The sequence below is a fragment of the Sminthopsis crassicaudata genome, chromosome 1 (assembly GCF_048593235.1).
Source record: "Sminthopsis crassicaudata isolate SCR6 chromosome 1, ASM4859323v1, whole genome shotgun sequence".
NCBI lineage: Eukaryota > Metazoa > Chordata > Mammalia > Dasyuromorphia > Dasyuridae > Sminthopsis > Sminthopsis crassicaudata.
Window position 1 is genome coordinate 75,385,664 of NC_133617.1, and position 25,908 is coordinate 75,411,571.

General features: G+C 52.8%; 1 protein-coding gene across 8 annotated transcripts in view; it reads right to left on the reverse strand.

Annotated features, from left to right (window-relative positions):
- Positions 1 to 25,908, reverse strand: part of PLEC (plectin) — a 108,598-nt gene that overhangs the window by 24,482 nt on the left and 58,208 nt on the right. For 7 of the 8 annotated variants that reach the window (XM_074262372.1, XM_074262422.1, XM_074262405.1 and 4 more), the window contains 18 exons: positions 20,598 to 20,659; positions 19,889 to 19,978; positions 17,442 to 17,519; positions 16,927 to 17,019; positions 14,615 to 14,781; positions 11,537 to 11,652; positions 11,320 to 11,426; positions 11,099 to 11,218; positions 9,843 to 9,938; positions 7,740 to 7,867; positions 7,272 to 7,365; positions 6,685 to 6,839; positions 4,991 to 5,294; positions 4,804 to 4,881; positions 4,560 to 4,721; positions 4,331 to 4,435; positions 3,968 to 4,063; positions 3,233 to 3,358 (listed from right to left, as the gene is read on the reverse strand). In XM_074262372.1, the coding sequence (XP_074118473.1) occupies positions 3,233 to 3,358; positions 3,968 to 4,063; positions 4,331 to 4,435; positions 4,560 to 4,721; positions 4,804 to 4,881; positions 4,991 to 5,294; positions 6,685 to 6,839; positions 7,272 to 7,365; positions 7,740 to 7,867; positions 9,843 to 9,938; positions 11,099 to 11,218; positions 11,320 to 11,426; positions 11,537 to 11,652; positions 14,615 to 14,781; positions 16,927 to 17,019; positions 17,442 to 17,519; positions 19,889 to 19,978; positions 20,598 to 20,659 (2,177 nt within the window). Of the gene's footprint in view, positions 1 to 3,232; positions 3,359 to 3,967; positions 4,064 to 4,330; positions 4,436 to 4,559; positions 4,722 to 4,803; positions 4,882 to 4,990; positions 5,295 to 6,684; positions 6,840 to 7,271; positions 7,366 to 7,739; positions 7,868 to 9,842; positions 9,939 to 11,098; positions 11,219 to 11,319; positions 11,427 to 11,536; positions 11,653 to 14,614; positions 14,782 to 16,926; positions 17,020 to 17,441; positions 17,520 to 19,888; positions 19,979 to 20,597; positions 20,660 to 22,799; positions 23,165 to 25,908 lie in introns of those variants that run through there. The other variant, XM_074262387.1, reaches the window with a different exon arrangement.

Sequence of the window (25,908 nt, forward strand, 5' to 3'; positions counted from 1 at the left end):
GGATGGCAGTTCCAGGAATGGCTAAGGCTCCTAGCAGGGTATATAATGGAGCCAGACAGAATTGACTTTAGGCAATATGCCAGATGAGCTCAGTCTAGCATTTAAGTCCAGATAGTGCTGAGGATATGGAAAAAAGAAGTAGGACCAGGTGTCTGAAAAGCTTTGGCCAGCATATGCTGTGTGAGCTAAAATGAGGTTTAAGACCAGTTAACTCCTCATTTCTATGCTTTTATATTTTGTTTTTAATTTTTTTCCTTATTCTTTTTGAAATTAAAAAAAAAAAAATCCTTTTGAAATTTCCCCAAAACATCTTAACTAATCCATGAAGGGAAGTATTTGTTTACATCTTGGCCAGTTAAATGATAGGGATCTGATGGGGATCAGTGTTTCAAGAATGATTATGGAAATGGCCCCAGATGGAGCCGTTAAATAGAAACTGATTCAGACGTAAAAAATTAAAGGGGCACAAAAACTGAAGGTGAATTATTAATTGATGATTCCTTCCCACTTGGGAAGAGAAGCTGTTCTATGGATAAACAGGGTATAAAGTGGTCCTCCAGCAATCCCATGGACCCTTACTCTCTCTCTTCCTGGTCTGTTCCAATCCAGGGGTCTTTTCAGATAATCAGAGCTGGTTCAGTTGCTGCTGCTGCTCTACTCAGCCTCTGGAGTGTTCTGTTCCCCTTCCTACCTCAAGCAATGGTTAGGAAAACCCTTTTTTCCCCTAATTTCCGATGAGATAAAGAGCTATTCCTAGACAGGTCTATAGCCCACTGCTGAGCTGAGGTCAGCCAAGAAAGCTAAGAGAAACAAACTTTAGGGAGAAGAGAAGGAAGAAAGAAGGGAGAGGATGGCTGCTGAGGGCGGATAGGATGATAATGACTGAATGGAGGAAAGGGAATATTGTTAATCCCTGTAATTTCTTCTGTTTTCTCTGCCAAGGAGAATAACCTTTGAACTAAAAGGGATGGAATGAAAATGACTAATAGAAAGCTGATATCTAAGATTAGAAGGTAGATAAGAGATCTCCTAGCTGACTTAGATGACTTCAGGTCCTCAGGCCCAGATGAACTACATTCCAAGGTCCTGAAAGACCTGGCAGATGGGATTATGACCCACTGTCCGGGATCTCTAAAAAACTATAGAGAAATTGAGAAACAGAGTTCTAATCAAAGCAAAGGCTTAACTAAACAGCTAAGTGGTGAATTAAACAATAGGCAACTGGACAGATCAAAGGGAAACAGGTCTGATAGGTAGAACTTTCAGGGGCTGGAAGCAGAAAGATCTCCTAGGTGACCAAGAAGCAACTGAAGAGGGCTCTAACATTAGAGGATGATGACTGCTAATCTGCAAATTGCTGTGGGATTGGGGGAAAAGACAAATGTAACTGAGTTTCAAAAACAGGGGAAAAGTTCAACTCTGTAAATTCTAGATCAATGAACTTGTCTTTGATTTCTGGGAAAATTCTAGTCACTTGAGATGGTTAGTGGACATCTAGAAAAGGAAGCCTAGAAAGAGCAAGCCATGCTAAAATAAAGACAAACAGAGTTGGATTGTTATTTATGATGCTAGAGGGGAAATTGATGCAATAATCATAGGACAGACTGAAATATCAAAATACCTTAAATCAATAAGACTAATAGCATTTAAACAGGGATTTAAGGTTGTAAGGCATTTAAAAATATCTCATTTTATTCTTACAACAACTTTATGAGATCAGTGCTATTATTATCTGCATTTTTGTAGATGAGAAAACTTAGGCTAAAAAAGAGTAAATGACTTGACCAGGGTCATACAGTTAAGCAGATATCTGAGGTAGGATTTGAGCTAAAGGCTTCCTGAGTGTAAGTCCAGAACTCACATCAGAAGAGAGAGGGAGGAAAAGGATGGGGAGATACAGACAAGGAGAGAAAGGGAAAGAGAGAGAGGAGGGGGGAAAAGAGGGAAGGGGAGGAAGGACAGAGGGAGAGAGTGAGAGAGGGAAAGAGGGAGGGAAGGAGAGAAAAGGGAGAGAGGGAGAGGAAGAGGGGGAAAAAAAAGACAGACGCAGAGAGAGAGAGAGAGAGAGAGAGAGAGAGAGAGAGAGAGAGAGAGAGAGAGAGAGAGAGAGAGAGAGAGATGGCAGAAGAGATGGAGAGGAAAGGAGAGGAGGCTAAACTCTGAGCAACTGATAAAGGAATAATGGTTTCAGAGAATTGATAATATCTCCCACTCTCCTCTTTGCAGAGGCCTGGGGCTGGGAAGAAGACTACAAATTATACCATTTATCTGGGTTTTAGAGTTTGCAGATTGTTGCCAATAGGTTAGTTCATTTTACTACTAATGCAGGATGTTTTACATGGTGTCAGATATGGTCACTGCCCTGGACATCTTTGCTGAATCGTGTTTTTTTTGTTGTTGTTGTTCCAAACAGAGGCTCAAAGTGGAGAGAGATAGAAGGGGAGCTCTTTCTATAATAAAATATGACATAAAAACAAAAAATGATAATGATCTTTATTTAAAATAAAAGCAGGTCCTGCCAGACCAACCTCATTTCCTTTCCTTATAAGTGTTACTAGACTGGTTGATTAGCTAAATACAGTAAACATTTGCCTGAGTTTTAGCAAATCATTTGATAAGGTCTCTCCAGTTCCTCTTATGGAAAATAGAGTTCCCAACATGGACTTCATGACAATATAGTTAGGTGGATAATAACTGATCAAATGGTCAGAGGCATGCATGGAGAGCCAGTACATTTCACTTAGAAGAAGGTCTCCAGTAAAGGATCTCAGAAATTTCTGTTTTATCCTTTTACTCTTTAACAACTGTATAAAATTCTTGCATAAAAAATAGATAACACAATCAACAAATGCATAGATACAACCAGACTGGCGGGGATGACTGACATACTTAAGGAGGAGGTGAGGATTGTAAAGTACCCAATAGGCAAGAACACTGGTGACTACTAAGAAAAACTGAGGAATGAATTTGTGAAAGATTTATACTTTGATTCCAAAAAAAAAAAAAAATCACAAGTATAAGAGGAGAAAATTAGGGATTTCAATGTACTATGAGCTCAATCAGCATCCAGCGTTGATAAGGCAGCCAGCAATGCTGATTCAGTTGTAGGCTATGATGAGAGAGTGCTAGAGTCCTATTTGAGGTAAAAGGGGTTTTACTGGCCTCTCAGGAAAGGTCAAGACCACCCTCCCCTAGGGGATGGAGAAGGGCCGCTCCCAGAAAACAGGCTCACCTGGGCATCTTGCAGCAGGTCCTCTAGGCGAGTGACGGTGATGGAACGGTCACAAGTATACTTCCTTTGCATCATCTCCTGAAGTTTCTGCAGCTGCTCTTCGGCTTCTCTCACGTCAGAGAAAAACTAGAGCCAAAAGGAGATGTCTCAACTCCAGGAGACCCTTGCTCAAACAATCAATGTCTCCCCATTTTTTCCTGATCTTTCCATTCCTTGCACCCAGGACAGTGCTGTCCTAGCACAGAAAGCTGCCCAAGAACCATCTGGGCCGGGGAAAGAACGTTGGATTTGGAGTCGAGAGAAGCTGGGTTTAAATCTTGACTCAAATCTGTGGCTCTCAAAGTCTACCTGTGTGACTCTGGACTCAAGTTTCTTCTGTAAAATGGAAGAAATGATCACTAAACTCTCATTCAACCCTAAATTAGAGTCACCATGAGCCATCACAGGCCCAGCCTGCCTTGAGCTACTTCTGTAGCCACAGCCCTTCAGGACAAGGAATGAAAATGTAGTCAAGTCAGAAGTCAGGGAAACTGGGATTCCAGTCCCCAGCAAAGTGAGCCTCAGCTTCCTCATCTGTAGAAGAAGGCTGGACTAGAGACTCCTGAGGCATCTCTTAGTTCTAAGCCACACTGTAGCCTAAAGGAGGGCTCTCTGAGCTCTCCCAGTCGCAGGGAGTAGCCCTGCCCTCAGAGGGACAACTGGAGCCTGGATTGGGGCAGGACAGCCGAGAGGTACCTGGAAATAAGCGGTGTTCTCCTTCAGATGCGCCTCAAGGCAGCAGCACAATTGTAGCATCCAGCTCCACTGGGTCTGCAGGGCGGCCTGGAATGCCTGCAATGGTGGCCCAAGGTCACCCAGCGCTCAGGGAGCCTCCCCCTACCTGGTCCAGCTTGGGGGGGGGGGCGAGTTGAGGCAGGGGAGCACGTGGTCTGCCTCCCCTCCCCCTCCCCATTTCATTTTTGCCCCTGCATCCTCAGGGCCTGGCCCGGTGTCAGGCGGACGCTTGATAAATGCTTGGAGACCAGCGACAGGCGTGAGAACGAAGTATCCCCCTGCAGCCCACCCTGCCCGAGCCAGGGGGCCGGCCGTCCTCCCTACCTCCACAGTGGACTTCCCAGGGTGATCTTCCCGAAGGAGGCGCTCGGCCGTGTTCTGAATTTCCTTGACTTTCTTCTCCTTCTGCTCCAGCTCCCGCATCAGGGCCTGGAGGGTGGGAGCAGATGGCTTCGGACAGGGGCTCCGGTGGGGCACTCCCCCCCTCACCCCTTCCCCGCTGGCCGGCAATGCCCGGGGCAGAGGCAGACAAGAGCGTCGGGCCCACACTTACCGAATAACTGTCTTTCTTGGCCGCCATGTTACTGTTACGCTCGCTCCAGTCATAGTTGACTTCCTCCTCTTCCTTCTCGTTCAGCCACATCAGCTCCTTGGTGGCTGCTGCCACAAAGCCATGCAGGTTTTCCAGGCCCCGAAGCCGGGCCTTAGAGGTGTTCTGCAGACCCACGCAGGAAAGGTCAGAGGGGGCGTCCCTCACAGCCCACCCGCCGACCCCACCGCGGCCCCACTTTCCTCACCAGCAGTTTGGCGTACTGCAGGTCCAACTTGCCCAGGCAGTCCCTGTAGGCCCCTCTGGTGGCCGGAGAGAGCTGGCTCTGGGGGAGGGAAGAGAGAATGAAGCTTTCTCTGCCCCCGATGGCCCAGAAGCCGGGACTAAGGGGGGGAGCACGAGTAGTCCGGAGCGCACGCTCAGCATCAGCTCACCTCATCGGCCCGGGCTCGCTCGATCTTGGCCCGGAATTCCTCGATGGACTGGTGCAGGCCCCGGTGGCTGCCCAGCTGCGACTCCACACTGGGGAGGTCCACGCCCCACTCGGCCCCATCCAGTCGCCGCTGGTTCTCCTCCACCCAGGCCAGCAGGTCTTGCAAGTAGCGCAGAGTGACATCCTCCAGTTCAGGCCGCCTCTGGGAGCCCACCGGGCTCACCTGAGTCACGGGCACGCCGGCCTTGAGCCGCAGGTTGTACTCGGTGCGGATGGCCACAAGCCGCTCATGCAAACGGTACACCCTGGGAGAGACACGGGGGCCATCAGCTTTGGCCCCGGGACAGAGGGAAAAGTGCAAGGGCGGCACCCCGGAGGAAGTCGGGGAAAGGGAGGAGGCAAGAGGAAAAGGTGCTTCTTTTATGTGGCCACTGGCCCTAGCTGTGCATCTGGTAGAAGGGGAGCTCCTTACGGGAAGACACAGAGGAGGTACTTTAGAAATGTTTATCGGCCCTAATGAAATTATGCTTGGACACAAATTCGTCTATGGGACGCATCCTTGGGAGGAGGAAGGAAAGGCCTCCCAGTTTCTTCACCCTGACCTAGCCCTGGCTGGTCCCACAGAGACATGTTTGGGCCCCGAGCCGGAGGAGTCAGAGGGTACAATGGGTAGAACCTGGCCCTGGAGTCAGCAAGCCCTGTGTGACCCTGTTCAAGTCCCTCTGCCTGACCCAGTCCCCTTACCCACAAAACAGGACTCATAAAAGCACCTGTTTCCCAAGGTGGCTGTAAGAGTAAAATGAGATCATCTACAAAGCACTCAGCATAGTGCCCAGCACACGGCTGGTGTTTTATCCCAAAGAAAGGGTAAGGCAGCTGGTGTGAGGGGTTTGGCATGAGGGCCCCTGGCAGAGTAAACAGAGGGAGGGGCTTCCTGAATCCAGTCACAAGGAATAGCAGAAAGCAGCAGGATCCCTGGTTGGACTGGGGAGGCAGAAGGAACGTGATCCAGCCGAGGTAGCGGAGCTGCCTGTAACTGTTCCTGGCACTCCACCAAGACACGCTTTCATCTGCTACAGAGGCAGCTGCTCCTCCAAGCAGCCCTGACAGGCAGGAAAATGAGCAAGAAGTGGCCCCTGCACAGATGGGAACTCAGCAAGTCCTTCAGGCGCGGGGGGCCCTGTCTTATCTAAAGTCCCTGTCTCCCCCAGAACGGTACCCAAGAGGGCCCGAGCTTAAGTTCTCCTCTAGCAACTACTTATATGACTGGGCAATCTCAGTTAACCGCAGCATCCTCGGCTGTAGCTAAGTGGCCTCCGGGGTCCTCTCCAGGTCTAACTCTGTGATTCCATGATCCTTTCCTTCTATGGGCCTCAGTTTCCTCATCCAGAAGGTCTCTGAATCTCTTCCAGCTTCACATTCATGATTAAGACTGCTCAGTGCACAGTGGGTGCTTCAAAAATGTTTGTCTAATGAATGAGACAGACCCAGGCCCAGAATTTGGGCCTCTCTCAATAGCCCTTTGTACCTGGCACTGCAGCTCTTGGCTGAGGGTGGCCTACGTGGGAGCCCAGGCCGTTTATGTGTTACAGAGTCAGGAAAATGGCAGAGCCGGTCACTATAGACCGGCCTCCTGCTGTTCAGCCAGCCCTGCCTGGTGGAGGTGGGCCCGGATGCCTGCTCCAGGCCTGTTACCTTCGATACATCTGCTCGCCCTGGGGGTGCCGCCCGTCTTTGAGGGTCTGCACGTCGTTGAAAAGCAGCCGGATCATGCCATCAGCCTTGTCCAGATCCCTTTCCACTTCTCCGGCGTGCTGAGGGGCTTTGCCGGAGGTCAGCAGCCGGATGTCCTGCAATGGGAGGGCAGGATGGACCCTAAGAATGTGCAGGGAGATCTGCTGCTCCCCAGGGAGGCCCCAAGGCTCCCCGAAACACAGTACACTAGTTGGTTATGTAAGGCCCTGAAGCAGGTCTTAATAGTCACTGCATCTTCCCCAGCCCAGGATGTTCTGTCCTAAGTCAGTGCACACTTCTGGAGGCTCTGGCTTCAGCCCCGCAGGATCCACCCACAAGCCAAAGCAGCCTGGGGCTTGGAGGAGAAATGAGATCCCTGGCCCAGCCCCACACTCCCAGGCGCCTCCCTCACCAGGCTGGCCCTGCCCTCTGCCAGGCTGGCCCTGCCCTTCATCAGGCTGGCCCTGCCCTCTGCCAGGCTGGCCCTGCCCTTCATCAGGCTGGCCCTGCCCATGCCTGCTGCCCCACCCTTCTGCCCTGGGGCTCACCAATTGCAGCAGGGCATCGGCCTGATTCAGCTGCTCCTCGCACAGGCCAGATTCCATCTGGAGCTTGCTCACAATTCTCTGGAGACACTCCTGCCTGCAGGACACACCCACCCCAGACCAGAAGGCTTGACTTGGGAGGCCGGGGAGAGCAGGCTCTTCCGGTCCATTCCCAACCCAGCTAGCCGAAAACACAAGAGGGTCTCTCTGGCCTTCCCTGGACCAGTTTAAGCCTCCTTTCGAGCCTCCACTGCCCAAACTCTGAGCAGAGCACAAGATTTTCAGTGGCAAGCCGTTTCCTCTCTGGGGCGATGAGTCACCGGCGTGTGGTTCCTATTAGCCCTACCGCGGGCACACCCTCCAGCCTGCTCCTGCTCCCCACCTCCTTGGCCTTCCTGGGGACCCCCTCCTCCTACCCCATGGAAACTATGTGGAGTCAGATCTCCCTTCCGCCCTGCCGTCCCCACCCACCTCTCAAACTCAGTTCTCAGCTGCTTCTCTCGCTCCAGGATGGCCACGTGCAGCTTCCCCCATTCCTTCTCCACGTCCAGAGGGTGAAAGCCTGGGGGGACCTTCAGCTGCCCCGCCTGCACAGCCCCCTGCATGGGCACAGGGAAGAGGGAATGGTCCGGGAGGCCCCAGCACTCGCTACCTGTCCAGCAAGGTGGGGCCCCACAGGGTGTGTTTGAGGAAGGTGGCAGGCAGGTGGGGCCAGAAGGGCCACAGGGTCTGAGCTACCCATGGGCAAACAGAAGAGGATGGGCTGGGGCTCCTTCTCCTTGGCTCATTCCAGCTAGTCTGAGGCTTGCCTTCCTCTAGGCCCATGGCGCAAACTCCCGTCCAGGGAGATAATATATGAAAAGTACTGGGATCCCACCAAACACTAGATACACGTGGGTTGTAAAGGTTATAAAGGTAATTAAAGAGTGATCACACACCAGGGACAGTTAATATTAAATCCTTCTTTGGTCCCAACATTGCCTTGTATCTTCCTCTATTTAAAATAACAAAAAAGTTCCAGGTCACACCCACAGTGTGCTTAAAAGTTTATAGAATACTTTTCCTTCAAATTCAAGATTCATTACTGGGTGGGCTGTAAACCAATGAACCTAGGAGCCATAGCAACTCAAAGAATATTTTTGAAGTAACAAAGGGCTTGCAATTTGCATCAGTGAGCTAAATTATCTCATTTTTCCTATAGGTGCTTATGTATCCCTCCCTTAGGAGAATGTAAGCTCCTTTTCTTTATATTTAATTCCCATAGCTTAATGGTAGATGTTTAGTAAAGGCCTGTTGAATTGTGTTTAACCATGAAAACGACAGAGCCTTAAATTGTGCCTCAAGCGTTCTCCTCAACAATCCTGGAAGAGAGTGCTAAATATTGTCCCCATTTGAGAGGTAGCCTAAGTGGGGACAGAACCAAGTCTGAAGACTAGAGAGAGAACAGTTCAAATCCCATCTCCGACACATTAGATGTGTGATTCTTGACACTATCTCGAAGAGATGGGTAGCACTATAAGATTTGCAAAGTGCTTTATTTATCTCATTTAATCTTCACAATAACTGGGGGGGTGCTATTATCCCTATTTTACAGATGAGAAAACTAAGAGTCAAACTAGTGAACATTCGAGATGGGGTTTGAACTTACATCTTCCTGATTAGAAATATTCCCACTGTATCAAGCCGCCTCTCAGGTCAGTTTATTTTTATATTAGGGATATGGAAGAGTTCAGGAAAATACATTGACTATGGGTGCCTGCAGCTTGTCTGCAGTTTCCACTCCTCCAATACTGTGTCCTCTGACTCAAAAGACATGATGCATCAGCCTGGGTATATAGGCCGGGAGACACAGCAATTTCTCCGCAGGAACCCCAAAGTTACTTCATTGCTTTCTGTTATTAGCTCATATTTATAAAGTGCTTTTCCCTGAAATCAGACTCATCACTAGAATTCCCCAGGAATTAGTAAGTCATAGGCAGAAGGAGTTCCCACCCCTAGGAGTTCCCTTCACTGACTCCACAGAGCTTTGAACAACTCCGCCTCCCACCAAATTCAGAGCTGATAACTTCCGCGTCAGGGGGTCTACAGATATCAGCACTGATGTAGGGTACATGGGGCCTACCCCCAAACACTGGTTCCCCGGGGCGGTCATGAGGCAGCCCAGAATGTGCATGGCACTGGGCACTGTCTCACTCTTCCTTTGGAAGATGGCAGTGATATGTTTAGAAGAATTGCATGTGATTAACTTATATCAGATTTCTTGCTGTGTTGAGGAGGGGAGAGAGAAGGTGAGCCTGGGAGAGGGACGGAAAGACAAAGAAAAATATGAAACACAAGATTTTGCAAAGGTGAATGTTGAAAACTATCTTTGCGTGTATTTGGAAAAATAAAATACTATTTAAAAAAGAAAAAAAAAAAAGGAAGATGGTGGTGAAAGATGAAACTAAAGAAGTCAGGCTAGTCAACAGAGAAGGAAAAGGAGACTGAAAATTGGAGGGGGGAGGGATGCAGGGCTCAGCAAGCAGAGGAGGCCCTGGGTTTCTTGGGCCCCTCTGAGGAGAGGCAGCCTCTCACCTCCAGTGACTGGTAAATGTTCTTGGATCGGTTCTTGTCGGCTTCCTTGGCGGGAAGTTCGGTCTCCTTAAATTTGAGGAACTGACACCAGAGGATCTGTGAAGAGATACTGACATGAAGGGGTTCCCGGGGTCCAGCCCCCTGAGAAAAGGCCTGTTAAGTCTCCAAGCAGGGCTAGCCTTTCACTCTACAAGGGGCTGCCCTAATGGATCTGTAAAGTTCGTTCCCAGCTCTGAGCCTGTGATCCTGCAGCCAATTAAGCTGACACTCGGAGCCCTGCCAACAGGGAGGGCCTATATGCCGTCACCAGAGTCTGGGCCCCAGGGCAGGGTCTTGGAAGAACACCCAGGTTTATGGTGCTGCTGGGAGCACAGCTTCACAGGGACCAGCGGATCCAGACCCCTCTCAGGGAGGATATCGCCCCACTTCCCACTTGCGATAGCTCTCACTATTAGGAATTTCTTCCTTACACGAAAACTAATTCTGTCTTTCTAACCCTTTCATCGACTGCTCTCAAATCTGCCTTCTGGAGTCATGTCAAGCAAGTCTAATCTCTCTTCCGCGTGACAGCCCTTCAAACCCTTGGAGATCTCTAAGTCTCCTCTTCTCCAGCTCAAACTTCCTCCAAATAATCTGTGCGCAGCATGATCTCAGGGCCCTTCACCATCCTGTTGCCAGGCAGGGAAGGAGGAGGAGCTAAGAGTGGTTTTAAGTGTTTGTCCACTGGACTTGAGGGGTCAGATACTCAACAGAAACCCAAACACCAGAGCCCAGTGTGGGAACCTTGAGGGAAGTTACGGAGCCTGAATAGTCCCGGGAGATCAGGGAGAGGAACTGGGAGGCCAGGGATGGACAGGCCTGGTCCCACTTCCCATCTGCGGAAGGTGGGGAGGTGGGGTCTTACAGTAGCAGTAGCAACAGCTCAGCCTTCACCAAGTGTCTGAGTGCAGATTTGAATCGGGGTCTTCCTGACTCCAGGCCCAGAGGCCCGTCCACTGTGGATGGGGCCAGACAAGCCAGGGTAGAGGCCGATAATAGGGTAGCACCTCGGTCCAAAAATTAAGCCTTCTCTAGCTTGTAAAAGCTCTTCCTTCTGCTTCCTAGACCCTATACTTCCTTCATGTACCTGGGTTTTTCCCCCATTTCAACGTTTTCTTGGTTTCTGTGCTACCTCAGGGCAGCCTGGCTTAGAAAAACAGCAGAAGCAGCGGCAGGCCTAGGCTTGCCAGAGAGAGCTCCGAGGGGAGGCTGCCCACCTCTGTCTCCTCATAGCTCGTGGCGAACTTGCGCTCCTCGAAGGCGATGATGTGCTGGCGGATCCACTGCAGCAGCAACATGACCAGCTCCCGGTACTCTTGCCAGCGAAGCTGCAGCTCCTGGGCCAGAAGGCAGGTCTTAGTTAGAAAGGCCTGGCCCCAATATCCAGCCCAGAACCCCCCCCCCGAGGGACGGCTCCCTCCCCATCCTCCTCACTTACATTGGCCTTCACCCCATCCTGCACGTCAGGCACTCGGGGCATGGCGTCATACAGGGATGACACATAGGTGATGATGGACTTTTCATCTGGCTGGGGGACGTCCACATCTGCCGGGGAAGAGAGGAGGGGAGGTTTGAGAATGTGAGCGGGCAGGTCCCCCACAGGGGAGAGGGGGAACAGGTAGCACTGGCCAGCCCGCCTCAAAGGGACCACGTACCCTCGGGGTCCAGCAGCCGGGTGACCCCCAGCTCTCGCTCAGCCACATTGAAGGCCTGGTCCAGATTCTCCAGATTGCTCTGCTGGTAGACTTTGTTCATGTCAATGAGCATGGGCCTGTAGGAAGAAAGAGGGACACAACCCACGGGGAGCCTCAGTCGCCTCACTGGGGTTAGGTGACCTGGGACTCCTCACTGTAAGACTGCCTGCACCCCACCCCCCACTGGAGTAAATGAGGGAGAGAGGAGAGGGGGTGGGGGAGGAGGAATAGAAGGAGTGGGAGAAAGGGAGGAAATGAGAGAGGAGAGGCACAGAGACAAAAAGAAGGGAAGGAAATCATGGAAAAGGGAGGCGGGGGAGAAGGATCACTGAAAAGGGAGGGATACGGAGAAGAAAAGGAGCTTAGAAGAAGGGGCCCAAGGAAGGGGAGCGGAATCAGGGTGCCTACAGCTCTCGGCAGCGCAGAGTAGAGTGGACGGAATAGATTTCACCGCTCAGGTAACTTTCTCCCCTATCTTGGAGGCCATTGAGCGGCGGGTCCTGGACTCCAGATGGGAGCCCATCTTCACACAGCATCAGCACCCGTTCTTCCCTGCCCCCAGCAGCCCGGGGCCCCTTCCTCCAGGGCCCCTTCTTCTGCTTCCCCTTGGTGAGGGCACTCATGTCCCCTCTCTGACGACAGCTGCCTCCCGGGACGGCAGCTCTGGCCCCAGTGCCCGATCAGTCCAATGGACTAGTCCATTCGCTCCGCTCTGGGCACAGGGAGCAGGGAAGCTGGTGAGCTCCTCCTGCTCTGCTCAAGTTTAAGGCAGGGGCTGGGAGGAGGCAGAGAGAAGCCTGCCCAAACCCTGCCCCGACTCGCTCCCTCCCTCCCAAGCGGGAGAAGCCGTACGGCAGTCGTAGCCCGGAGCAGCCTGCTCCCACCCCACCCCACCCATCCCACCACCAGCCTGGCAGCAGGCAGGATCTGTCCCTCCCCGCAGGGGCTCCCGCACTGCAGGGCCGGGCCTGGCCTGGCCTGCCCAGCCAGGGACAGGCAGCACAAGGCGCCACAACTTGTCTACAATTTTGTCAACTTTGCAATAAACGAGTCTCAGGTAGCCCACCCAGTCACGTGCCCCACGTGGGAAGCAAGAAGAGCAGCCGTCACGTGTGTCAGAGCCCTCTCTAGTGTCTGTCCTAGCAGGGGAGTGGGCCTGTCCAGCTAGGAGCCTGAGCAGAAAAACTGGGGGGGCCAGGCGATGGCCCCCCGCCTTACTCAGGTTCTTAATAATGGCCGACATTTATTTAGCACCTTGAGGTTCCTAAAGAACCTCACATGTCACCTCCCTTAATCCTCACACAGCCTAGAAGGCAAGGACTATTATTACTCTCATTTTACAGAAGCGGAATCAGGGCCCAAAAGGGCTGACTTGTCCAGTCACACAACTATTAAGTGTCTCAGGCAGAATTTGAACTCGTCTCACTGATTCCAAGGTCCAACACTCAATCCTCGGCTTAGAGAGACAATAGGTAGACCGTAAGAAGTGTATATGGGTTGGGGTACAAGACATGGGGTCAGCCATTCCCCTGACGCTTCTCCTGGTCAGGTTTTAAGAGAAAAACCAACCCTAGGGGTACCTGGGAGGGCCTTGTCAAGTCAAAATTTTATTTATGGGGCAGAGCCAAGGCTGGAGGACAGCTCTCAACAGGAAATGAAGGGGGCCGCCTGTCCTGCCTGAGGTCCTGAAAATCCAGAGCTCCCCAAAGCAGGGGACGTGGGCTGGGACTCCCTAGGAAAGGGGCAATTAGCAGGGTGGGCCAAGTAGCCATTTAAAGAACTACCCTCAGCAGCAGAAACAGCTAGGAGTTCCAACACGCTCACTCCAAAGGGAATGCAGAGCCTGGGGCTGGGGCTGAGGCCAGAAGCCAACATATATGACACAGTGGAAGGGAGAAAGGGGAAGGAGGGACCCACGGGAATGGAGGAATAATGAAGTACAATAAAGAGCCCTAGCTTCAGAAGCAAGAAATCTATGTTCAGAAGGTGACCCTGGGGAAGAGTTGGAAGAAAGGAACTTTATGGTCCAAACTCTAACTCCATGATCCTAAGGAAATGTGAGGCTCAAGCACTGGACCTCCCAGTGTCCTCCCAGAGGACACAGGTCCTCCCAGGGGCAGGGCCTACCTACGGTTTGACCAGCTGCCACCTCCAGGACAAAACCTGTGCCCTTAAGGGTAATAGTACAAAGATAAGAGTAACGCCCATGGCAGGCACTAAGTACAGTGCTTGGCACATAGTAAGTGCTTAATAAATGAAATCAATTGATTATTAATTAAAAGCCTGGAAAAAACCTGACTCTTCTCTCCTACCTCCTCAAATCCTAGAAAAGCTGCCCCACTGCTTGCAGGCTCAACATAAAAGCATAAAAACAGGCTTTAGAGTAGAAGGGGCCTTCGAGGTCATTCCCTAATGTTACAAACGAGGAATCAGAGGTTCAAAGGGATTAAGTAACTTGCTCAGAGTCACACAGCTTGGAAATATCGGAAGCACAATCAAATCCAGATCTTCTGGATTCTTCGAGCACAAGGAAGACCTGAGTTCTGATACGGCCTTGGACATTTATAACCTCTGTGACTGGTAAGTCACTTAACCCGTTTGCATCATTTTCCTCCTATGTCCAATGGGGATCTTAATCACACTTACCTCCCAGGGTTGTTGTGAGGGTCAAATGAGGTCGTAATATTAGCTATTACTACTTCTCTAACTTGCTCCCATGCCCTTAACCTAGCATTCAAGGCCTTCTGAATTCCAGCCCCAATCTATCTTTCCAATATCCTGTTTGTTTTCTGCTCCAGTCATGCTGAGTAATTCACCCTCTCCCAAACTCATCCCATGACCCCTTAGTGTCCATCATCTAGGTACCATTTAATTTTCTGCAGGAATGTGTCTTGTGTGTCCCTCAAAATGTAAGTCATTCAGAACCAAGATCTGAGTCTTACACCTCCGTGCAGTTTTCCATGCATGTTCTCCCCTTCTGGGGAACCTAGGAGGACTCAACAGGGGAGTGAGACTGCTCAGGGTCTGCTCTGCCCTTACTTGTGCCGGTGAATGATGGCATTGAAGAGGCGCCCATCCCGCCAGCTAGCAGTAAAGTTGTCACAACGCAGGTTCTGGTAGCCTTCCACCATCCGCTGAGACCACAACAGCAACTTCTCCTTGGCAGTCATATCCTCGGACTGGCCACTCACCTGGATGTCCGAGATCTGAAAGGAGGAAGTGTGAAGAAGTCACGAGGCCCAGGAAGAAGCCGATGGGTGTCTCCAGGAGAAAACAAAGGAGAAGTGAGCATACCTCAGGCGCCCAAAGAAATTAGAAAGCAGATCTTTCCCTAACCCAGGCCCACTTAGGGCTCAGGAACAAGAAGTAACCAGACCCAAGGTCCTCATGTTCGACTGAGCACTTTTTCTCTGCACAAACTTTAGCAGCCCTGGTCACCTGTCTACCTCTGCCTTAATCTCCCATAGGGTTAAGTCTTAAAAGTGAATCAGCACAACCACACCCTATGCAGGACCTCATAGGCCAGAGGGCACCCTCTTCTCCTTCCCAAAATGGCCATGAAAAGACAAGTGGGCTGGGCACTAGATCAGAAAGCTAGGCTGGCACTGCCTATTCATGAGTGACCCTAAACCCGCAAGTAGAGAGTTGTCAAAATGCATCATTTTAAGGTCAGATGGCTCTTCTAAGCTGCCTGAGGCAGAGGACAGAGCCAGGAAAGGGCAATTCCTTTAGAGGATGCAGATTTCTCCAAAGCTGGATGCTGAGAGCACTCTAAGAGCTTCCCTCTCTCGCTGACCCCTGTCCAGGTAGCTCTCTCTATCTGAATCTGTCTCCTACTCTAAAGTCTGCCTGCTGTCTCTCCATCTGGCTAGTGACCTCCTTTTCGGAATACCTTTCTATACATGTGTGCACATACATGTGTGGGAACCCATCTCTCGTGAATATTTCAGAAGAGCCACAATAGTCTAGCTACTCTTTCTGGGTGCCCAGAGGCGCCATCCTTCCACAGCCTGTCTGTCTGTCTCTCATTGACTCAGGCCACGGTGCCAACCAGACTCCACCCCGTACAGGAATCAGATGTGTTTCCTGTGCTTTTGGCAGTGGTTGGCACCGGATAGCAATGAGTCAGCCCAACCTCTGAGCCTTCACTTCTCCAAAGCATTTCCCCTCCGGGGGTGGCAGCTGTTTTCCCTCTCTGAGCACATTCCTGGATGGATAGGCACTGCCATTCATAGGAAAGGCCAAAGGGTACTGCCCAAGAACATGGATGTTGAGGGAGGAAGGCTCCCACCCCAGCCCTTGGAGCACAAAGACACAAGGTACTCTGAATAGCATGAAAACAGAGTCACACTTAAGGCAGAGAGAGCTCTACAGTACGTAGGTCTTCCTGGCTCCACTCCCCACTGGGAAGGGCTAGTCTCCAAATTCCGGCGCAGAACCATGTGTTGTTCCCATTCCCTACAGTCCAGTCAACTCCATGCTAGCGAGATGGAAGGCTTGAAAGTAAGGACCATTGTACTTCTATCTCAATACTCCCCAGAATCTTAGTTCAGTGCCTGGCATAAGACAGGAGCTTGACCAATATTTGTTGCCGCCACCCCAGAAAAAAGAGCACCTCCTTCTTAGTTCTTAAGTCTTACAGACGTTAGCATCTCCCAGTTGTTCAATGGGAGTATACTACCTCTCCAACTAGAACATAAGCCCCTTGAGAGCAAGAGCAATGTGATTCTTCTCTCTCCACCACGGCACAAAGCCCGTAGTCCATGCTCATGTACGATTTACTGATTCTTGAATTGCTTAACAGGAAACCTCTTTCATTCCCTCAGAGCTATCACACCCTGCAGTATATCCCCTACATCAGAGAGCCCCCTAAGGCTGTATAAACTTCTAGACATCATCTGATACGACTTTTCACTTTCTTATAATCCTCTAGATCTTCTACATCTAGTTGCCAGTGCCCCTACTGCCTTCGATACCAAAAGAGCCTTCTTTCACAGAGCAGAACCCTAGAGCTGAAAGGGATCTCAGAGGCCATGCATCTACTTCAATCTCCTTATTTCTCAGATGGGGAAAATGAAGTTGATGCTCATGACTCATCAGCTAGAGATGGGATCTGAATTCACATATGACTCCAAAGTTTGGGTTCTTTTCCACGACATCACACTGCTTGCTCCCCAAGGCAGGTTTTTGAGACTAGCTACACCATGAGGTTTTCCAGCTCCCCTGAATATGACTGTGGTCCAAGGTCTTCCCCATTCCCCTGACCCCACAGCCTCTTGCTTCCTCAGCTGCTTGGGCAGCTTCACCCTGGAGAGTCTAGAAGCGTGCTTCAGAGAAGGCAGTCTCCTGACCTGGAAGTGCAAGATGATGGTCCATATCAAACCCAGGGTGAGTTTCGGGTTGCCATCAGCAATATCATCATTCCTGATGTTCACCAGTTTCACCTGCAACCACATTTACAAATGTGTTACCTACAACCCCAGACGCAGCTCTGGACCCTGACCAAGCCAAGGACTCAGAGAGGCTTTGTGCATTCTCAGGACAGAAAGCCCCGGTGGTCAGGGTCAGTCCCCGAATGTTCAAGGAATAGATGCTAGGAGTTGGATTCCTTAGACAGGAAAGGTCTTTTGGTCAAAGTTAACCCCCAAGGATGGATCAGGATCAGACTGCAAACTGTGGGTTCATCTACAATAACATTTCCAAATACGACAGCCTCAGGAGTTCTGGAATCTCAGGACGGCATGAGGCTCCAGCACACATTTGAGCAAGATCAGGCATTAAGAGGAGGCGAGGCCCTGGCGATGTTCACAGCAGAGGAGTTCTGGATTCAGCCCCCAAAATACTCAGGGCAGATTGTATGTCTCACCTGTCGATGTTTGAGGTAGTCCAGGGCAATTTGGACATTCTGCAGCTTATGGAAGCGCATTCTCCCCTTCTCACGTGGCTAAGGCAGAGGAAAGAGGAAAAGCAAACTAGATCACAGTTTCTCTTGTGGGTAGGAAGGAACCAGGACCGCTTTGATCCTAAGATTTCTTTGTTTCTTTTCCTTTTTTCCCGCCCACATAGACACACATTTCTACAGGCTCCTCCACTTGGGGATGCCCAGAACAGGGAAGCTCCCGCACGGACCCCCTCCCCACCAATCTCTTAACCTCTACATGCAGCCTGTTCTGGCGAGGAGCCCAGCTCCTCCGAACTAGAGTGGGCCGTGCCCACTAGACACTCTTCACAGATGCTGCCCGGCTCTGAGCAAGACTCGAGAATCCCGGGGCTAAAGCCAAGAGCTGGTTAGACTCAAATGCAGCCGGCCGAATTCAGCTGCCACAGGGTGCCCACTGCCCACAGAACCAAGGCAGGTAACTTAGGACGCGCCACCTAGGCCCTGAGTTCTCTGCAGCAACAACCTTGCCCTCCTTCCATTCTTCAGTTAATGAGATAAGGAAGGGAGGGAGAGGAGAGAGGGAAGAGGGAAGGACAAGGAGCCCAGAAGGAACCACCTCATACTACCGGATGGGGAAATGAGAAGGACCCCACTATCATTAGAGAACAGGAGTCCAGGCTTTCTCCTCAAAGGAAAAGCACAGAGTTTCCCCGGGAAATCCTGCTGCTTGTGTTGGTCTTAGGCTGAGGGAAGGAAGGGATTTGTAAGGAAACAATAGCAAGGAAACCCAGTCTGACTGAATAGCCCCTCCTCCAATTCCCCGACAACAGCCAGACTCGGCTTCCTCCGGAGCACAAGGCCCGTGAGCCAGTTCCCAGGGTCCTTCTCTCCCACCGTGGGCCCCGACAGTTACAAGTACCCCCAACGGAGTTCAGCCTCCATCAGCCTGGTCCGGAGGGTGACCCTGTAGCCCCGTGGGGCAGAAGCCTGGCTGCCGGCCTGGGCCGTGTGTACCCGTAAGGCCGGGAGAGGCAGGAGGCCAGGAGCTCTGATGGGAGTCCGGTCCACTTTCCTTCGGGAGACTAGATGGGAACTTCCCGAGGAGTGGGCCTTTCAACCCCCTCTCTCCCTTCTTCAATCTCCCTTTTCCAGGGGAACGGGGACAGAGCAGTGCGAGTACTCAGTAAGGACACCGAACGGCCTGAAGGGTTCTAGGAGCCTCCCCCTTCCTCTCAACCCCGTCCCCCGCCTAACGCACCAGTCCCGGAATCCTAGACATTCAGAAGACATTCTTGCCTCTGCTTAGCAAGAATCCCCTTTACCGCCTCCTTGACAAGCAATCTTTGCTTGAAGACCACAGGCGGAGGGCAGCTCACTGTCCCGAAGGGAACACTGCACTTCTGACAACTAATAACTATTAAGTGAAGCTGGCGTCTGTGCCCCGGAAGGCAAGTGGAGGAGGAGACCCCATCCAAGGAGCACCGCTGGGCTGAGTCCTGTAGCGGTCCCCCAGCACACACGTCATCCAGCGGCATGCACACACATCCCCCATGGCCACACATCCCGCTGTTAGTTAGCAGTAGTAGCAAAGCTATGATTGGCTGCCTGGGGCATGATGTCATTTACAGACTATCTTCTTCAGCAAAGGTTCCGCATCCATCCCCCGGGGGGTCGGAGCTGACATCATGGCCGCAGCAGCCAATGGCAGAGCCACATGTCCTGGGACATGTCACACGTGGGCCACCCCGCCGAGGGCAAACAGGACAGAATCACTCACCAGGCGCAAGTTCCTGATTACGTCACGTTCCCTCGGCTGCCCGGGCCGAAGCAGGGCGGGCAGTAGGCAAAGGGTAAAGGGCAGAGGTCAGGGGTCAGAGTCCAAAGCCGCAGAGAAGTCAAAGCAGAGTGTACAGTGAGGTTAATATGTTAGGGCCTGGCTAGGTGAGCCCAGGCGGCAGGGCCAGGCTTCCCAGCCCTAAAGGGAAGGGGAGGGGAGGGGAAAGAAGAGCAGGCAAGTAACTTAAAGGACCTACGAGAACAACTCACGGTCAAGGGAGGGCTGCGGGGGTCCAAAACATGTCAAGGGGCCTGGTCCAAGGTTGTTGGACAGGAGTCCTGGCAGGGCAGGACAGATGGCGGGAGAGCCCTGGGCCTCAGTCCTGAAGGCACGCAGGGCAGGGACACCCGGCTGGGGCCACCCCTGGTAGGTGGGAAGGAAGCAAGTCCCCAAACCTTTCCAGGACAGCCCTGGCTGCCGGCTACTAAAGGAGGAGAAACATGCTCCTGGCCCAGGGAAAGAAAGCACGAGGGGACAAGGGGAAGCTGGCCGGGAGGATGAGCTGGGCTGGGGGAAGGTCCCAGAAGGAGAAGCAGTCCCCGAGAGAAGCGAGCGAGCGAAGCCGGCAGACCCCCAGGGCCCGGAGGTCACCTACCAGGCTATCCCCCGAGAGCACCTCCAGGAGGGAGATGAGGTTGTGGCCATCCCGGAGGTCTTCGTACAGGTCGCTGATGTGTCGCTGCGCCTAGGGAGAGAGCCAGGAGTCGGCCTGGGGGCTGCGAGCGAGTGGCAGCAGAGGCCCGTGGGGGCTAAAGCCCAAGGCAGCAAGTTCTCAGGCAGGACAGAAAGGGGGCCTGAGGTTCGAGGCCATCGGGCCGGAGCAGACTGGGCTGTGCAGAGTGGGGGGGTCGGCCAGGACCAGCGGTCCTCCCAATGGGGGAAGAGAAGGAAAGTCCAAGGGGGTGCCCCATCCCCCACCCCCAAGACAGCAAGTCAGCTACCTACCTCTGCTCTCCAGTGCTACAAGGAGCCAGCCAGGAAGGAGGGAGGGAGGAGGAAGACAGTGGACAGACAGTGGAGGGGAACGGAGAGAAAGAAAGGGAAGGAGGAGGAACAACAGAGGAAGGAAGACAGAGAAGAGAGTCATATTTCAGAGAGATGAAGGAAAATGGACACACTTGCAGGTGTGGGGAATGGCCACAGAGCTCTGGGAGACGCCAGGCTCAGGACCGAGCCAGCTTGGGGCCACAGGTTCCTCTGCCCTTCTCCCCATCCCCTGCTGGCTCCTGGGGCTTCCCCTCCCCCTCTTCCTCCCCTCTCAGCCAAGGAACCACCAGAATCCGGCCTCTCCCCTCCCCCCATACCTTGATGAGGTGCTTGTTGACCCACTTGGTGAATGTTTTCTTCTGCACCCGGTCCCGCTCATCTGGTCAAAAAGAAAGCTCAAGGTCAGACTGAGGCTGGGGGGGAGCAGAATTGGGGACCAGTGTAAGCAGAAATCAGCCTTGAGACAACATGAGTCACTCACCCCGGCGGAGGGAAGCACAGGAAGTGGGTAGTTCGGGGAAGGGATGTGAGGGAAACCCCGGCGGGCCCTCCGAGCACAGGGAATATCCCTTCCATTCCATCCTCTACCGGGGCCCAGAATAAAAACGGACATTTTCCTCACTCTTAGGGCTAAAAGACACCCGCATATGCGTTTGATCCTTACAGCAGCCCCAGAGCATCACCTCCCATTTTACAGATAAGGAAACTGAAATTCAACAGGGCAAACTCAAAAAGGCCAAAGTCGGACAGTTATTCGATAGTGGCGGAGCCGTCTGTGGGGACGGGAGCCCGTGGCAGTGCCTCGACAAGGAAGCGGTACTCCAGCCGCTAAAGATTTACCCACAGGCCCCGATCCCAGCCATGACAGCAGAATTCCCAGGGACGCCTCCTTGTGAAGGACCCCCAGTCCCTCGTCTCTTAGAGTCGGGTAGCAGCCCCTCCCCTCTAAAGGGCCAGACCCAGTGGCTCAGGAAGGGGGGAAGCTTGGGGCCAGCTCTAAGTGGGCTAGGGATGGAGCGGGTGGGGGAGGGAAGAGAGGAACGATGATCACATTGTCGAACTCTCCCAAGCTTCCCAAACCCAGGCAGGTCAGGCAGGTGATCTCCCAGGAACCGGAACCAGGAGAGCCAAGGAGAAGCAGGAGCCTCCTGCTCAATTCCCCATTGTCTTTCCTCCCCATGATGGGAAGGCTCCCACCCGTCCAGCCCTGGGCTGGCAGCCGCACCCCAGAGCCCACGGAGCATGTCCTGGCCCGTCCCCCACCCCCACAGCAAGCCAGGCTTAGGATGGCCCCTCCCAGCTAGGCTTCCCCTTGGTGCCATGCCCGGTGCCCAGCCTGGGGCCCTTCCCTGCTCTGAGTATGGCCTGGGCCCTGTTAGGAGCCTTGCTCTCAGGCTGGAGCACCCAGGCTGGCTGACCACAGCAAAGGGAATCGCTGTTTCCCCACATCTGAGGCAGGACAGACACCGCGCGCCAGACAAAGGGGCAGGACCTGAAGGTCCAGGTTCCTGCAGACAGGGGCTAAGCCAGGCCTGCAGCAGTGCAGGGGGGAGGAGCCCTATTCCAGAGTGAGGACCTCCCCTTTTCCCCACCCACATTCCCCAGCGAGAACCCACCCATAAGCTTTTATTCCTTCTCCCTTCTCCTATCCTATTCCCACCACGGGCAAACACCCCTGCTTAGGGTAATAGCAGGGGTCAGTGAGGAAAGGCTCCAAAGAGCCCCAAATCCGCTTAGTGAGGAGGGCAGAGCCAGGCCCCAAAGCTTGGCCCCTCCTGGGAGGGGTGTGAGAGGGGCCAGCGGCTCAGGAAGGAAGGCCTAGTGCTGTTCCCTAGGGAAACTAGTGTCCACCTTCAGCTGCTTGTCACCCAGCCCTGCAGCCAGCCCCCAGCCCCTAGGGCCCCATGCCCCTAGACCAGCGATAATGGCGGGCCACCTGCCCAGTTAGGAGGTGCAAGCCTCCGGGAGGGCAGGCTCTTAGCACCCCCTCTCCCAGTGTGTGTACACACACACACACACACACACACACACACACACACACACACACACACACCCCTAGTCTAGGTAGCAAGCCACTACCACTTCTCTGATGGCACTGCCCCATTCTTCCCCAGAGTCCATTCCTAATGGGCGCCCCAGGGCCTTCAGCCAGCCACCGGCCACAACTCAGCAGCTTCAGCCCCTCGCCTGCTCAGTCTCAGCAGGCCCCAACTCCACAGAATCCACAGGACTCCCATCCCTCCACTGACCAGGCACACCCAACTCAGTGGCCCTGCTCTCCAGACACCTCAAGTCCCCTTAGTTTCAGAGCCCCCAGATAGTTTCTGAAGTTCACCCCCAGGCTGCACAAGCATTCTGACCTCCCAGACAGTTCCCCAAAGCTGAGTGATCCCCTGGAAATAGGTCTCACCTGGGCAGCCCAAGCTCGGCTCCCTTTACCTCCCTCCCTCCCTCCCTCCTCTCCCTGCAGCCAGCTAAGACAAAAGTCATCCCCCAGGAGGGAGAGCCAGTCTCCCTACCTTTCTTGCCCTCTGAGGCCCTCAGGACAGCCAGGTAGAGATTGTCCTCAGAATTGGTTCTCTTCTGTACAGAGTTCTGGGACTCCTGGCTCTTCAGTCTCTGCCGCGACATGGTCCCCTCGCCCGGGGGAGCAGGGGGAGGCAGGCTCTAGCTGGGGCTCCTGGCCTGGCCTGTGAGGCTCCCACCCAACTAACCCACAGAATCCCACTGCCGGAGGGAGACCGCCGGGCACTGGGCTGGGCTACAAAGCAGCAGCAGGCACTTCCTCTGCCTGCCCGACACCGAGCTGTGGGCCACTCCCAGGCTGCGCTCAGAGCTGTGGCTGCTGCTGCTGCTGCCCCGGAGGACTGCTGGCCCGGCTGCTCCTCCTCCTCTTTCTGCCTAGCCTGGCCCGGCCCCTACTCCCTCCCACCCAGAGGTACCGGGCTGCTCCCAGGACTAGGTGTGCCCCAGGCCGGGCTGGGCGGGCCTGGGCGGGGCAGGCCCCGGGAGGCGGGAACTTCTCTCGGGCCTGCACACTGCAGGGCACCCTCCTGGGCCAGAAACAGGAAACCGCGTATAGTTTCCTAACCACTACCACAGCCTGGGCAAGGCAAGCCAAGCCACTGCACGGGAGGACAGCGGGCAGAGGTGGCCAGCATTAACCATTTCCTGTCCGAAACCTAGCCCTCCGCGTCCAGGGGCCAGGGGGCCTCTGAGACCTGCGAGACAGGCCTGGGGCAGCCAAGGCTCGGGGATTGGGACAGGAAAACCACAGCACATAGTCTTCCTTCTGGCAGCCCTCTGATCCCCAAGCCCCCTCCTACTCACCCAAGAAGCCCCAAGCCCAAGGGTCTTTCCCCTTTATTAGCCTCAGAGTTCACCAGGGAGGGGCAGCCCTGCTACAAGCCCCCTCCTACTCACCCAAGAAGCCCCAAGCCCAAGGGTCTTTCCCCTTTATTAGCCTCAGAGTTCACCAGGGAGGGGCAGCCCTGCTACAAGCCCCCTCCTACTCACCCAAGAAGCCCCAAGCCCAAGGGTCTTTCCCCTTTATTAGCCTCAGAGTTCACCAGGGAGGGGCAGCCCTAGGGAGCCCAACCAGAGGAGGGCAGAATTAGCGGGGCAGCCTTTGGCTTGGGAACTGGCCCCATGTCTTATGCCCCCTTGGGGCCCCCATCATGTTCAAGCTCCAAAGTCTCTCACCACTTCTATCATCTCTCAATTACCCATACTAAAATATGATAAAGACTAAGTACAGGGTGAGTAAATGCTTATGGAGTAAATGCTTAGGAACTGCACCACAATGAGTCACCAGGGAGGCTGGCTGGCTGGCGGGCTATAGGTCCTACTCCCTATAGGTCTGAATTCTGCCCCAACAGTTATTTTAGAAGTGAAAGTCCCTACAAAGCAAAACTGTGTGAGGATAGGAAAAGGCACTAAGGGAAGCAGTGAAGGTTAATGGACCCAGCCCTGGAGTAGGGAGTCAGGAAAGACCTGGATGCAAATTCCACCTTCAACTCTAGGCAAATCACTTAACTCTAAGCCTCAATTAATTGCCTGGTCTGTAAAACAGAGATGCTTATAATAGCAACCACCTCATAGAGTTGTTTTGAGGGGGAAAATGGCTTTGCAAGACTTAAATGGGATAAATGTCAGCAGATTTATTCCTTCACAGCTGGCTTGGTAATTACAACAGCATTCTCACTAGTTTTTCTTCACCGGATTGGGCCCATGGATCCTTTCATCAAGGCTGTGTTATCTTTTTAAAGATGTCACTTTCTGCCTAAAAGCCATCCCTGCTCACATAGTGGGACCCTGCAGATAAAGTCTACAGAATCATGTCCAACCGTGTCGGATTCACTTTCGAGGTCCCGCCTCCATTTGGTACCACCCTACCTCAGGTCTCTTATCTCTTACTATTCTTTAGCTGAGATCTCCAACTCCAAGCAGGCCTAGATCCTCATGCCCAACTAGTCCAGGAGCTGTCCAAGGGCAGCAAAATTAGGTCTTCTTCCCCAGTCTGCCAGAGTAAGGCTTTTTTTTTTTTTACACAGCAATCGCTTAGTAAAAACTGCCAGGCTGAAGCCCTATTTACCAGTGACAGAAAATCAATACAAAACCCTACAGCCTTGCCTGCCTCCATTTCAGGCAGAAGGCAAAGTCAATTCTCAGCTCCCATCTTTTCCTGCAAGACAACTTCCCTGCCCATTATTTAAAATGAATTATTTTAGTTTCACAAAAGTGGCTGTCCCTCCCTACTTTAAGAGTCCCTTCTCTGGAGGGGTTCTGGATTTAAGAAGGCTCAAGTTCAATCTGCACAGAGAGGCAAGTAATAAATAGGTTTGGAGACAAGAACTAGATAGAACCTCAAAGATTATTATTTAGTCCAACCACCTCATTTTACAGATGAGCAAACTGAGACCCAGGAAGGGTGATTCTCCCAAGATACACAGGTGGTAATGCTACCTAAAATCAGCTAAATCCCCTAAACCTTCCTAGATTCCCATGTATATGCATTTCGGGAATAGAACTTGGAAGCAGAAAATGCCTCTCTCATGTGACAAGTACCTAAGTTCCAGCCCTTAGTCATTGGTCAGAATATACTCCTCAGGACCTGTCAGGGAAGGGTGATGGCAGATTAACTTCCATGATCCATCCCATGATCCCTGGGGCAAAAAGATCTCTCCTTTGCATCTCAGCTCCAGATGATTTTAGGAACTCTAAGAGGCCCCTCTCCCCATTTCTATTTAATTCAGCTCTAAGAGTGTATTTGTGTCCTTTGTCCTGGTTCTATCTGGGTTCAGGGACCTTGCCCCTTCCCACCCAGAGGGGCTGCAGGAGCCTGTGCTACATAGCTCTGTGATGAGTCAGAGAGCACCTGGGAGACACCCATTTCCCCTTCTCCACCCCTTCCACATACTCCAGGTAACATCTGGGTGCTAGTTTCTGAGGGTCATGGACCTCTCCTCCTTTTCCTCTTCAGTTGATTTCTGGACCCAGATAGCCAGGAGTTCTGCTCTCGGCCTTAGTCAGCACCTCTTGCAGACGGCCTCATTGAGCTCCAGGCCCCTACCACAGAGAATGTCAGAGGCTAAAGGCCAGAAAAGACAAGGGGGGGAAATGTGGCTT